Here is a 15,728-nt window from a genome sequence, read left to right on the forward strand (position 1 = left end):
AGCTCAGACTGCTTCAAGGATTGGAAAGGAAACCTGCTGCACTCTGTCACAGGAACCATCCCAACATTTGCCTGGAGCAATTTACGGAAATCGCAGAAAACCTAAATCTGAATGGCCAGAAGTATGTTTGAACAAAAATCCTTCAGAATGCGAGTCTAGTGTGCTAACCAATGTGCTGCCTCACTTGACACAATGAAATTGAACACTGCACATTACAATAAACAGTTAAATTGATACGAATTATCTAGTCATTTCTACTCTTCCGCAACACCATCAATGAGCAAACTGTCTCGGACAGTACAAAATGTTGTAAGGAAAACAATTTTTCCTAATAGGTGGCATTAGTGACAGTGGCACAATGCCTAGAACAACAGGCAAATATGCAATATGGCTGTTTGAGGGAGGAGACCAGACAGCGAGGTCATCGGTCTCGTCGGATTAGGGAAGGATGGGGAAGGATGTTGACCATGCCCTTTCAATATCTGCAATATGACAACACTTATAATAAGTACTTGTATTATTGAACTTTCAGTTATCTAAAAAATTAATAAAAAAGGTGTGGCACTGTGTTAATAACAGTGTAACTGATGTATGTAAAAGCTGTTTGTATATTTTCAAAAAAGTTAAAAGCACTATTACATGAAAATCTAATCATAATACTCTCTCTCTCAAAAAAAAAAAAAAACACTTACTAGGTAGTGTTGATATAGTAAGCATACAACAGGATGTAATATTCTTAGCAGCTTTGAAGAAAATGATATTCTGTGAAGGTCATTTCTTACACTCATGTCCAAACAGATTTTCAATGTAACAGTTACATCCTTATTAACATAATGTAGTTATAAAATATTTATATAACTGGAAGTTGAATAACACGTGGTAAGCATTGTCACATTACAGATATGCCCACTGTCGTAGGCATTATGGTACTGTTACTAATTCCACCTATTTGCAAAAATTGTTTACCTTATAACTTTTACTGCTTGAGCCAGTTTGATCACTGGTACACTACATTACTCAGCTTCATTGCTTTATTATAACAGAAATTTCTCCGTTTTGTCTTACACTGTATTCATATGCCACAGACTTGATAATGGAGTAACCGGAAACATGTTATCAGAAATCAAATAAAACCATTTTGATGATCAAGACAAATGTATAATTATTAGTGGCAACATACTCAAAGATCCCCTCAAACACTTCTTGTCTAAAGTGATGAAATCACTGCTTACATTGGCTGGGCATCCTTGCCATAGAGTTGTTTTCTTGACATCCTCACAATACCATTCCCAACAAAATATTTCTGGTCATCAGGGTAGACACACTGCAATCCTTTCTTACAATTTTTGGAGACATCTGCAAAAACACTTACAATATCTCCAATCTGTGCACCTAAAACAATAATGACAAATGTGATTGTGTTTCACCAGACAAGAACTTATCATACACTTTCATTCATTTATTTGAATTTTTATTGGCTTCTAACATACATGTATTTTGCCATCACATGTTAAAAGCTTTAAAATATATAGCAATTAATATCCGGCCATCTTCATAAATACATTTTAGGGACAAATTGTTACATATGATGTCAGGTTGAAATTATTACAGAAATAAAATTACACCACTAGATATAAACTGATAGCTAACAATAGTACAGCAAATATTTAATTCAGTCCTTTGATTAAAGTCAATGTTTATCATTCCATTTAGATTTCTGTCTCTTCTTCTGCTATGTGGCTTCATATGAATGTCTAATTTTAACTCCAAAAACTGTGATTGTGCAAAAGTGGCCAGCGGTGAGCAATGCTCGAGAGCTGCTTAAAATTTTTACTGTGCTTCTCTTTTTTTCCACTAATTGTTATAATAGCACACTGTCAGTACACTGTGTCCAATACACCAATTTTATGTAAGTGGGCAGGGTAAGACGTGACAGATGCGCGCGCATGCACGTACGCACACACACACACATATATACACACACACAACTCACACACACGTGTCCACAGTCTCTGGCTGTCGAGGCCAGACTGTGAGCAGCAGTGCATGATGGGAGGAACAACTGGGTGGGAGGGGAGGGGAGGGGGTAAGGAGTTGGCTAGGGTGGGGAGGGGGAGGGACGGCAGAGTGGTGGAGGGGGGGGAGACACTAAAATACTGCCTGTGCAGCATACACGGATGTACCCGGTATGACGACCCCACCAGCTGTCAGATTCATCCACTTATAAACTCTGGCACAGTGATCCCATTCCAGAAATCCAGCAGGATCTCCAGTCTCTCCTCAGATCCTTAGGCCCATCCCAGAACCTCTCCTTGGAGTCCATCTCTCTCTTCACCACTACCACTCTCCACACTCCTACCTTCTACATGCTTCCCTAAGTCCAAAAACCCAACCACTCAGGATGCCCCATTGTGGCCAGTTACCTTGCCCCCACTGAGAGAATCTCCACTTTCATAGACCAACACCTACAGCCTATTACTCACAACCTAACCTCCTATATAAAAGATACCAACCATTTCCTCCACCGACTCTCCACAGTTCCTGTTCCTTTACCATGTGGAGCCCTGCTCATCACCACTGATACCACATCCCTAATGCCCACGGTCTTGCCACTATTGGACACTAACTTCCCCAACATTCACATGCACACGCGCAAATATGATGGGTGAAGGGGGACAAGCGAGGGTAGGATGGAGAGTAATGGTTAGAAACTTCCGTTCATTATCTCCACAACAAAGTTGTGGTATTCTACAGAAAAAGTTAAATCTACAGAAAGACATAGCAATAGGGTGCTGTATTCAGTGACTCAGATATCGAGACTATTTTGCTATGCCACGAATAAGTACAGGGCAATCTTGTGCAGCTATGGCTGGAAGGCAGTAATTAAGGGACTGATAGGCACAACGGATGGCAGGTGCAAGCGATGTTGATATTTTGCAAATGATTCTGTGAGGCAGGTTTACAACACCACTTGCAGACTAGAAGGCATGGCCTGGTGGGCATGGTATATAAATGTAGCAGCACACAGTACAGACGTGCTGTGAAGAACCCATACACTGCAATTACAACAGCACCTAATGACCTGTGTATAGGGGCCGAAGCAGGGTGAGAAAAGCTGATGATGAAATTATCAAAGAGCACTCCACTTGTCCCATCCAGAGGAACTCCAACGGAGTCGTAGGTAAAGGACGTATAAATAAGCGAGCCCAGAGGCTCAAAGCAGGCAGTCGTGTCACAATTTTGTCTGCGTCTAGAACTGGAGAGAATGACGATTGTTTAAGCTGTAGACCAACTACGATGACCTTTCAGTGAAGGATATCGGCGGCCAACCAGCCCGCTGAAGCTACTCCCGACCTCTTGTGTACAGACATGTCATTGCTGTGGCAGAGCGCTTCACACCTTGGTGCTACACTGGTGGCACAAGGAGTAAGAGGGCTGCTAGCCTCCGCTCTCTGGGTGGCATCGTGTGGTGGTCTGCAAGCTGCCACCCACAGGGACGGGGCGGGTGTGAGCTTGCTGCCTTCCGGATGCAGAGAGTCTGCGCGCAATGAACAAGCTGGCCTGGGCAGATGGCTGGAGCTGCTAAGGCACACTACAACAACAGTGGTCAGCTGCTTCCCTTTGGCACTCTACATGGGGTCCACGAGTCACGCTTGAGGGAGCAGTCAACCGTGTTCCACGCCACGGGCACAGTTAACGCACACAGCGGCCACTTGGCCATGGCACGAGTAGGATCACTACATACACAATTGGATTTCATCACAATTGTGTATTTTCAAACTTTCGTTTTTCTGTGAAAGCAATAACTTTCATTACTTGATTAAATAAGTACATCACATAGAGTTAATATGGCAAGCAGAATTGCAAAAAGCTTTACGTACAGGCAAATAACATAAAGTTGTGACATTAATAATTTTACACAAATTTCCTTTTTATAATATGTAATATATCCAGAACTATGGTCTCTGGTCCAATCAAACACATCGAGTGACACAGATTAAAACCTGAATGCTGGTGGGACATTGTCCGTTTCATTACAGAAAAAAGTTCACACATGTTGAAACAAACATTGAAATAAGTTTGGCAGTTTGCCTGTGCAGTCCACGATATTGCTCTTGGGATGACATTTTAAGTCTCATAAATACCAGGATCTGACAAACAGGTCATTGAGCTTTGCGTTACACTGGACATCTACGAGATCAGGTTGGAAGTAATAAGGTACATTGGCAGCCAAAAGCGAGAAAGATCTGACAAATAAACTGAATTCCATCATCCGTTGTGCAGTGTCTTGGAATCTCTTTGAGAAATCGTGAGGAAATGTTTTAATTACTGAAACATAATCAGTCATGCCTGGTCCACAAATGAATGCCTTGAATTACGGGAAGTACTCTGTGTAATGAACTTTAAACTGGTTTTTCCATAGGATTATTTTTCTTTTGATGGCATCAGCCTTGTCAACCACGTGTTACCAAATGATTATCCCCTCACATTAAGACACTTAATGATTACAAATAATACATGCTGTTAACCATTTTGTCACCGCACTACACACCCTTAACTCAGTTTTTTCCCTAGTGGTTGCCTTCGGTTCAGCCAGCATTCCATGTAGTTCATCAGAAGACAAGTGTGTCATATTATCCTTCTAGCTGGTGTTGTAGTGATGATCCAGTAATTATTTTTTCCAGCCCATAATAGTGTGATGGCATAAGCACTATGCATGGCCTTTAAACAACACAAAAAGTAAGACAATTCCTATTTGGCACTGAACAATGTGATTGAAAAATGTGGCTTCTCTATTTTTTATATTTAGACAAGCAAACTCCTTGGCATCTGACAAGGTGAATGCTCTGCTCAAGTGGCGTCTGGCTGCACCCTTCATTCTCCTCTTACCCCTCAGTCCCCAGCCACACTCATGGCAGCACTCTGAGCACTAGGCGGAAGCAAGCCAGAGTGCTCATGCTTGTGAAGTGCTGTTTGGTCAGGCTTGGTCTATATGCTACCCTCTTGTTGATATCCTACGCAGCAAAACTGGACGATGTTTGGTGTTTGATTATGGCTGGATTTCTCATTCCAGTAAAACAGCCTTGGGCTTTATTCACAAACTTGCAGTATTTTGCAGACTTGTTCATTATGTGTGTAACCATAGCCACCAAGAATTTTGTGCTGTACAATGAACTCACTTCCTGTTCTTAACCTGTAACTGTGGTGTTGTTCAAATAATGGGAACGGAAGCACTGTTCCCTAAGAGGCAACAATGTTCTGTGTATCAATGGCGTAGTACAATGGATCCTATATTCCTGGAATCCTTCACGTTTAAGGTTAGTGATCCATAAGCTGAAAAGTCTTTTTGTCCCAATTCTCTGAAGACTTTTGCATTTTCTTTGTAAGTTCCACCCATTAGATGACCCAGAGGGAGACTTATTTATTTAGAATGCAAGAACTATTGTCAGATTATTATAGTTGCAAGACTCTTAAGTATTCGCTAGTTTTGAATTTGCCTGGCATTACAAGTCACCTTCTGAATCATACTACGAATGGTTCATAAAACTACAATACTTACGTCAGCATTGTAAATTCGCACATACAAATAAGACATGTAAACAGTCTTACACAGACACTTTAATTCACGACTAAATTATTCGGTATTCCCAAACACAGGGGTTACCACAAAGGCTTTTAAAAGTTCATATCCTTCATTAGAAGAAGTTCTCACAGAATTTTGGATTTTTTCAGGAAACTGAACAACAGTAGCAATATCATCCTGTATTTTCCCACTGACTTCAGCAGTGATAGACAAACAAATAGTTAGTTCAATGAGAGTGCAACCGACAGCATCCTGCATGTATTTTTACTAGCATACAACTCCACCAAGACTCAGAGACATACACAACCAACCACCCAGTGATGTAGTTCAAATTCAGTCATACTCTTCTGATTCTAGCTCATTTTCTACATCAACAAATTGTGAAAGACAGTTGCTGTCTTGTGCTAATTGGTTCCGATGCCACACTCACCACCGACGACCTAGTCATGACAAATGCCATTTTCGTTGTCAGAAATACCACCATATGTGTAGGTTCTCCAATTTCTCCCTCTATAGAACTACGGCAGGTAACCAGGATGAGAATTTAGTAAATAAAATTGAAACCATCATAAACCCAGAGACTGGCGTACCATGGAAGTTATTAAATAAATTGCAAATTTTTGACAAATTGATGATATTTCAAATAGATACAGGGGCTTCAGCTTCACTCAAACTGGAACACATACACAGAGATTGGTTCACCAGCATTACAAACTCTTACAAAAAAAATTATGTCCTACAGTGGATATGAGCTCCAGACTTGAGGCACTTTCCAAACAGAGGAAACTTACAAAAGTATGCCATGATGACTCATCACCTTTATTGTTATTACTTCACTTGCAACAGATCATATTTTTTGTTGCCATTGGGCCTTCAGGATCTTCTCGGACAAGTGTTTGTTTTTTAATGCATGTAATCTGTTTGGATTTCATAGATGACCTCTGCACGTTTTTCACAGTAGTTTTCTCTATGGCTAGACTTTGCCTGACATACAGGCCAAAATAATGTCCAACCCAATATAGCCTTCCATTTTGTATGAGCATGTCCTTTAACCTACATTCTTTATGAGGACATTAAAACGGAACTTATTTGCCTCCAAAAATAGCAAGGGATCACACCTGTCTCATCTGGTTCATGGCCACTCCTTTACTAGTGGTACACAAAATGAACAGCTCCGTCATACTGTGTAGAAACTTTAGAGTAGTTAATTCATAAGTGGTGGATGACAAGACACCTATCTGATTCTACATTCTGAGCACAGTTTTCCAGACTTAAAAGGTGACAAAAGTAACTAAAATTGATCTGTCAGAGGCATACTAGCATCTACTTTCAAATTCGGACTGCAAATAAGTGCTTGTTTTGACTACCACCTTTGACCTCTACCAATACCTGTAGCTACCTTCTGGTGTTTCTAGCACACCTGCAATTTTCCAAAGATGCTTTGCCAACTGATCTCAGCGATTCTCCCACATTTCAGTTTTCTCAATGATATAATAGTCATGGGGTGTGACACCCAAGTACATCTCTAAATCCTACAGTCTCTCTCTCTCTCTCTCTCTCTCTCTCTCTCTCTCTCTCTCTCTCTCTCTCTCTCTCTCTCTCTGCTGCTGCTGGAAGCCAGTCTAAAGTGCAATCACAAAATGTGTATTTTCTTCAACATCTGGCCGAATACAGGAGTTTCCTCATAAACAAAAATGTGATATTTCTAACCAAATGCAGTTCAATGAAAACATGTCCCCACCTCAGAACTTCAAAGACTACAATTTTTCATAGGCAACAGGAACAACTGTTGATAAATTACAGCAAACTTAGCTGTGGCTTCACAACCCCTGAATGCCTTCTGAGTAAAGGGAGCTGAGTTCATTTGGTCACCTGCATACAACAATTCATTCTGCACAAATATATGGGCCTTGCAAAGAGAGCCTTTTTTGCACCTAACTTCCCCTAGAAATCCATTCTTGCCACAGATGGTTTCCAGCATGAGGGACAGGGGAGGGGATGGGGAGGGGGGTGGGGGGGAAAGAGACCAGACAGCGAGGTCATCGGTCTCTTCGGATTAGGGAAGGACGGGGAAGAAAGTTGGCCATGCCCTTTCAAAGGAACCATCCCGGCATTTGCCTGGAGCGATTTAGGGAAATTACGGAAAAACCTAAATCAGGATGGCCGGACGTGGAATTGAACCGTCGTCCTCCCAAATGCGAGTCCAGTGTGCTAGCTACTGCTCACTATATTTGGCCCTCACTCATCATTGTCTGACAAAAGGCATAACACTTACAGTAGTGTTCCCTCTTTTTATTTGCTTATCAGTATTCCATCATGTACAAATCAACAGATCAGCACACGAACTGAATAACAGTTCAAATGCTTCCACTTCGATTTGGAGGATCTTTTCACTTAAAACAATTATCGATTCATGGTAGCCACTACTGTAACAGAATCATGGTAAAACCCCATGATGCATCCAAGGTTTTATGTGGGTGTAGTCAGGCTGACCACACCCTTGCTTTATGAGATTGATCCCACCATTACGATGTTACTTTTCTTTGAAAAATCAGCTTTCAGCTCAGGATGGTGTCCTCCTACATGCTACAGAGAATTGGATTCTGCCCCTGCTCTGCACTTGGGTCCTCGCCTGGCTTCATACAAAGCATCATGCAATCAAGAACTTCACCCACTGTCATGCTTACTGGCAGGCCACAGGCAAATACATTTAGGAACTCACCCAACTGTGCCCCCCAATAGGCATTACCCTCCCAAAAGCATTTTTTTTTTATCCTGGCCCCGGCCAGCTGATCCTTGGAAATGAGTTCATATAGACTTCACAGATAATTTTCCCATCTCAATGTGGCTAATCATCGTGGAGTCTTTATCAAAGTTTCCATACGTCACCAGGATCTATTTCACGATGGCAGAAGCGATTATTGATATCCTTGCATAGGTGTTCACAAGTGGAGGCTTCCAACAGACCAGGGTGATATAACGACCTCCCAAGTTCACCTTTGCCCCCCTTTGTAGAGTTTAGCACCCAACATGGCATATCGCATCTCCTCATCTCTTCCTTTCATCCTTTCTTCATTGTTCCCTTCCACCCTCAATCACACAGCAAGACAGAGAGGATGATTCACACTTTTCAGGTCAATTCTTCACACCCTTGGTCCAAAATCACAAATTCAACAGAAGTTTGTATTGTGTGACAAATCCTCCATCTGTGGTGAACTTTCAAGTGATGGTTTTGTTCAAAGAGACTGGTAGCATCATTCCAACCTAGGGCAAACTGCTACAGTATAATAAGTCTGTCTTGATACTCTTCACTCACTGCTGAGTAATTGTGTAACTGGCAAAACTTAGTCTGGATTGTAAACCTGCTACCATTATCTGCTGTTAAAGAATGGTGGTAAATTGAAACCATGGATCAGCAGCAACCGCATGTGTCAGACCATTCTAGTACCATCTGTATCAACATATTCATATGATAACAAGCATGTTACTTTACTAATTACTGTAATGAGCAACAAGCTGCTCATCTACACCTACATGATTACTCTGCAATTCACATTTAAATGCTTGGCAGAGGGTTCATCGAACCACAATCATACTATCTCTCTACCACTCCACTCCCGAACAGCGCGCGGGAAAAACGAACACCTAAACCTTTCTGTTCGAGCTCTGATTTCTCTTATTTTATTTTGATGATCATTCCTACCTATGTAGGTTGGGCTCAACAAAATATTTTCGCATTCGGAAGAGAAAGTTGGTGACTGAAATTTCGTAAATCGATCCCACCGCGACAAAAAACATCTTTGCTTTAATGACTTCCATCCCCACTCGCATATCATATCTGCCACACTCTCTCCCCTATTACGTGATAATACAAAACGAGATGCCCTTTTTTGCACCCTTTCGATGTCCTCCGTCAATCCCACCTGGTAAGGATCCCACACTGTGCTGCAATATTCTAACAGAGGACGAACGAGTGCAGTGTAAGCTGTCTCTTTAGTGGACTTGTTGCATCTTCTAAGTGTCCTGCCAATGAAATGCAACCTTTGGCTCACCTTCCCCACAATATTTTCTATGTGGTCTTTCCAACTGAAGTTGTTCGTAATTTTAACACCCAGGTACTTAGTTGAACTGACAGCCTTGAGAATTGTACTATTTATCGAGTAATCAAATTCCAGTGGATTTCTTTTGGAACTCATGTGGATCATCTCACACTTTTCGTTATTTAGCATCAACTGCCACCTGCCACACCATACAGCAATCTTTTCTAAATCGCTTTGCAAGTGATACTGGTCTTCGGATGACCTTACTAGACGGTAAATTACAGCATCATCTGCGAACAACCTAAGAGAACTGCTCAGATTGTCACCCAGGTCATTTATATAGATCAGGAACAGCACAGGTCCCAGGACACTTCCCTGAGGAACACCTGATATCACTTCAGTTTTACGCGATGATTTGCCGTCTATTACTACGAACTGCGACCTTCCTGACAGGAAATCACGAATCCAGTCGCACAACTGAGACAATACCCCGTAGGCCCACAGCTTGATTAGAAGTCGCTTGTGAGGAGCGGTGTCAAAAGCTTTCTGGAAATCTAGAAATACGGAATCAACTTGAGATCCCCCGTCAATAGCAGCCATTACTTCGTGCGAATAAAGAGCTAGCTGCGTTGCACAAGAATGATGTTTTCTGAAACCATGCTGATTACATATCAATAGATCGTTCCCTTCGAGGTGATTCATAATGTTTGAATACAGTATATGCTCCAAAACCATACTGCAAACCGACGTCAATGATATAGGTCTGTAGTTCGATGGATTACTCCTATTACCCTTCTTAAACACTGGTGCGACCTGCGCAATTTTCCAATCTGTAGGTACAGATCTATCGGTGAGCGAGCAGTTGTATATGATTGCTAAGTAGGGAGCTATCGTATCAGCGTAATCTGAAAGGAACCTAATCGGTATACAATCTGGACCTGGAGACTTGCCCGTATCAAGCAATTTGAGTTGCTTCGCAACCCCTAAGGTATCTACTTCTAAGAAACTCATGCTAGCAGCTGTTCGTGTTTCAAATTCTGGAATATTCCATTCGTCTTCCCTGGTGAAGGAATTTCGGAAAACTGCGTTCAGTAACTCCGCTTTAGCGGCACAGTCGTCGGTAACAGTACCATCGGCACTGCGCAGCAAAGGTATTGACTGCGTCTTGCCGCTTGTGTACTTTATATACGAGCAGAATTTCTTCGGATTTTCTACCAAATTGCGAGACAATGTTTCGTTGTGGAACCTATTAAAGGCATCTCGCATTGAAGTCCGTGCCAAATTTCGCGCGTCTGTTAATTTTAGCCAATCTTCGGGATTTCACGTTCTTCTGAAGTTTCCATGCTTTAACTGTTGGCTCTGCAACAGCGTTCGGACCTGTTTTGTGTACCATGGGGGATCAGTTCCATCTCTTACCAGTTTATGAGGTATGAATCTCTCAATTGCTGTTGCTACTGTATCTTTGAATTTGAGCCACATCTCGTCTACATTTGCGTAGTCAGTTTGGAAGGAATGGAGATTGTCTCTTAGGAAGGCTTCTACTGACACTTTATCCGCTTTTTTAAATAAAACTATTTTGCATTTGTTTCTGGTGGATTTGGAAGAAACGGTATTGAGCCTAGCTACAACGACCTTGTGATCACTAATCCCTGTATCAGTCATGATGCTCTCTATTAGCTCTGGATTGTTTGTGGCTAAGAGGTCAAGTGTGTTTTCGCAACCATTTACAATTCGCGTGGGTTTGTGGACTAACTGCTCGAAATAATTTTCGGAGAAAGCATTTAGGACAATCTCGGAAGATGTCTTCTGCCTACCACCGGTTTTGAACAAGTATTTTTGCCAACATATCGAGGGAAGGTTGAAGTCCCCACCAACTGTAATCGTATGAGTGGGGTATTTATTTATTACGAGACTCAAATTTTCTCTGAACTGTTCAGCAACTATATCATCGGAGTCTGGGGGTCGGTAGAAGGAGCCAATTATTAACTTAGTTCGGCTGTTAAGTATAACCTCCACCCATAGCAATTCGCACGGACTATCTACTTCGACTTCACTACAAGATAAACCACTACTGACAGACACACACTAACACTCCACCACCAATTCTGCCTAATCTATCTTTCCTGAACACCGTCTGAGACTTCGTAAAAATTTCTGCAGAACTTATTTCAGGCTTTAGCCAGCTTTCTGTACCTATAACGATTTCATCTTCTGCGCTTTCTATTAGCACTTGAAGCTCAGGGACTTTCCCAGCACAACTACAACAATTTACAACTAAAATTCCGACTGTTCCTTGATCCAAGCATGTCCTGTATTTGTCATGCACCCTTTGAGATTGCAGCCCACTCCGTACTTTCCCGAGGCCTTCTAACCTAAAAAACCGCCCAGTCCACGCCACAGCCTCCGCTACCCATGTAGCCGCCAGCTGAGTGTAGTGAACTCCTGACCGATTCAGCGGAGCCCGAAACCCCACCATCGTATGGCTAAGAGAAGAAAATCCCCTACAATGGTGATGAGCTTTCGATAAGTTTATTTGCTTCTGATTGTCAAGCTGGACACAACACTCAGCAAATTTCATGAAGCAGGCAATAACAGTGAGAGCAGTTCAGAGATAATTTTGTATGTATAGAATTAAATTACAATTGGATTAAATGCCTGAATCATCTTAAATTGCAACTGGAGTTCTACTCAATGAAACAGTCTGGTTAGCAATTTAAACTCAATAATTTTCATATGAATAATCTGATGGTCTAGGGGCATTGTTAGCATTAACTTTCAGGAACTACATTAAGAGCAAACTGGGCAAAATTCGAGGCATCGTATAAAAACTCTGTCGCCACACTGAGCTTTGTAAACCACCTACTCTGACTGTTATTTTGGTTTCTTCTTGTCTTAAGGGTACTGCAAATTGAAAATCTGATTCAATAGATACTTTTCATTTTTACTGACAAAGCTACAATGGTGTTATATTGTAATCATTGCAAGTAGATGACTTTTTAGCTATTCTGATTATTGTGGACTGAAAGATATTTTAGTTTAAGAATCATATGTTGACAGTGTTTTGTGATTCTTTTTACATATTCTAATGATAGCTGCTTCCCTTTTATTGTAGCAGTGGCTCGAACAGAACTTGCACTCCACAGATTCAGTGATTTCATGTCTTCATTGCTTTCTAGGCGTCCTTCTTTATGGCCACTGCAAATGGTTTCTTTGCACAGTTCACTTCCTTTATTTGAAACTTTCTGTTACCCATGGTTTCCAAAATTTCTACCACTTTACAAAATTTAATCTTGCTATTTTGTCAAAAACTGAGATTTTGAACCCATGGCTGGGTACAAAATATAGGTTGACTCATAAATAAAATATGACACCAACTAGCCACTTTTTACAACACTATTATTTTATTTATTTATTTGGTATACGTACTTCCATATGATGAATCTTCTTGGTGTGTGAGTGGTGCTATAGACTGTGTGTATACATATACATAAAAAAGTGCATCATACAGTTTTCACTGCTGCATGATCACAAGCCATCAGCACTGAACATAATGACATGGATTTTTCATCGGCACCACCACTCCAAGGACATTTCATCAGTTAGGAAAACAAAAAGTGAAAGCTAATGCAAAATGTATCTTTACATGAACTAGGCATCTGAAGAGGCACCTGTTGGTTTGAAACTGGTAATGGTGCTATTTAAATAAATAAATAGCACTTTAAAAAGTGGCTGGTTCCTGTTATCTCCTATGTAAGAGTCAACCTATAAACTTAATCTTACTCTGTCACAGAAATCAGTGAATTATAATGCTATAAAATATAATGCTACCATTACAATTAAGAGAGACTGATGAACACCATAAACATCATCATTATGCTGTTTCCCCAACATCCAAATGAATTTTAATCGGTGGCGTAGTAAACCTTTGATAATACAGCTTGAAAATTTAGATTTAATAACTACTGCTTTAATTGCAGCAAACAGTATATATTATCCCTAAGACAAGAAAGAGAGATCTCAGTTTAAATCACCAATCACAAGGGAAATGTTCTCTGTGAAACAATCAATCTGAACATTACAGACAAAAATTAATTACAGTTGGCCAATGAAAAGTCTCCCAGCATGCTTCAGAGAAGAGTTGGGACTGACTGCAAGCTAATGCCAATACAATGTCAACACAGCATTTTTCTGAAACTCCAGAGACATGTCAAGCAAAATAGGAAGCAAATGCATATGGAGCAAAATCCAAGGGTAAATCATAGACCCTGTAACAACTAGTCTACCACAAGATGCATGGATGTACATTTCCTAGCAATTGTTTTCATAAGCATTTGTGTATTGTGTAATCTGTTAGAAATCTGGGAGGACAAGCCATTTACAACAAAATTCTAGTGGCCATTTAAAACAAGACTAATTCACCATGTGGAGAGGATTCTCTCTCTCTCTCTCTCTCTCTCTCTCTCTCTCTCTCTCTCTGTGTATGTGTGTATGTGTATGTGTGTGTGTGTGAGAGAGAGAGAGAGAGAGAGAGAGAGAGAGAGAGAGAGAGAGAGAGAGAGAGACTCCATCCCCATCACCACCCACTCCTCTCAATCTTCAAGTGGCTGTTGGTATCAAACTCTTCCAGTTTACAGAGAAATTTCTTGCTTATATCTGTCAACTACAAAATTAAATTCAGGAAACACCAGAACATTTTGGCTGATGTAGTCACAAAAAAAAAGAGTTGAAAGAAAGGAAATTGCTGCAGGCAGAACTATGAAAACTTTTTGATCAATTTCTTGCTGGCTCAGGTGAGAAAAAGAACACTGTTTTTGCAACAGCATCCATCAACGTTTCATCCACATTGCTGCCACTTCCAAGCATAGCCCAATCAGCATTAAAATTTCCACTGAAAATCTCACAAAATGAAATGGTCCACAGTAAAGTTTCCACAGTAAAGACCCAGATTAAGTCCTTAGATGGGGCAAATATTTTGGTATGAGATGAGTTGTTGTTGTTGATGTTGTTGTTGTTGTGGTCTTCAGTCCTGAGACTGGTCTGATGCAGCTCTCCATGTTACTCTATCCTGTACAAGCTGCTTCATCTTCCAGTTCCTACTGCAGCCTACATCCTTCTAAATCTGCTTAGTGTATTCATCTCTTGGTCTCCCTCTACAATTTTTACCCTCCATGCTACCCTCCAATACTAAATTGGTGATCCCTTGATGCCTCAGAACAGTCCTACCAACCGATCCCTTCTTCTAGTCAGGTTGTGCCACAAACTCCTCTTCTCCCCAATTCTATTCCATACCTCCTCATTAGTTATGTGATCTTCCCATCTAATCTTCAGCATTCTTCTGTAGTACCACATTTCGAAAGCTTTTATTCTCTTCTTGTCCAAACTATTTATCATCCATATTTCACTTCCATACATGGCTACACTCCATACAAATACTTTCAGAAACGATTTCCTGACACTTAAATCCAAACTCGATGTTAACAAATTTCTCTTCTTCAGAAATGCTTTGCTTGCCATTGCCAATCTACATTTTATATCCTCTCTACTTCGACCATCATCAGTTATTTTGCTGCCCTAATAGCAAAATACAGATTTAAGTGTCTCATTTCCTAATCTAATTCCCTCAGCATCACCCGAGTTAACTCTACTACATTCCATTATCCTCATTTTGCTTTGTTGTTGTTCATCTTATATCCTCCTTTCAAGACACTGTCCATTGCATTCAACTGCTCTTCCAAGTCCTTTGCTGTCTCTGACAGAATTACAATGTCATCGGCAAACCTTAAGGTATTTATTTCTTCTGCATGGTTTTTAATACCTACTCCAAATTTTTCTTTTGATTCTTTTACTGCTTACTCAATATACAGGTTGAATAACATCAGGGATAGGCTACAACCCTGTCTCACTCCCTTCCCAACCACTGCTTCCCTTTCATGCCCCTCGAACCTCATAACTGCCATCTGGTTTCTGTACAAATTGTAAATAGCCTTTCGCTCCCTGTATTTTACTCCTGCCACCTTCAGAATTTGAAAGAAAGCATTCCAGTCAACATTGTCAAAAGCTTTCTCTAAGTCTAGAAATGTAGGTTTGCCTTTTCTTAATCTAGC

General features: G+C 40.8%; 1 protein-coding gene across 2 annotated transcripts in view; it reads right to left on the reverse strand.

The window, feature by feature from the left end:
- Positions 1-15,728, reverse strand: part of LOC124605279 (tRNA (cytosine(72)-C(5))-methyltransferase NSUN6) — a 93,568-nt gene that overhangs the window by 47,756 nt on the left and 30,084 nt on the right. For both annotated transcript variants that reach the window (XM_047136852.1, XM_047136853.1), the window contains one exon: positions 1,233-1,392. In XM_047136852.1, coding sequence (XP_046992808.1) covers positions 1,233-1,392 — 160 coding nt within the window. The remainder of the gene's footprint in view (positions 1-1,232; positions 1,393-15,728) is intronic.

The sequence above is a fragment of the Schistocerca americana genome, chromosome 3 (assembly GCF_021461395.2).
Source record: "Schistocerca americana isolate TAMUIC-IGC-003095 chromosome 3, iqSchAmer2.1, whole genome shotgun sequence".
Lineage (NCBI taxonomy): Eukaryota > Metazoa > Arthropoda > Insecta > Orthoptera > Acrididae > Schistocerca > Schistocerca americana.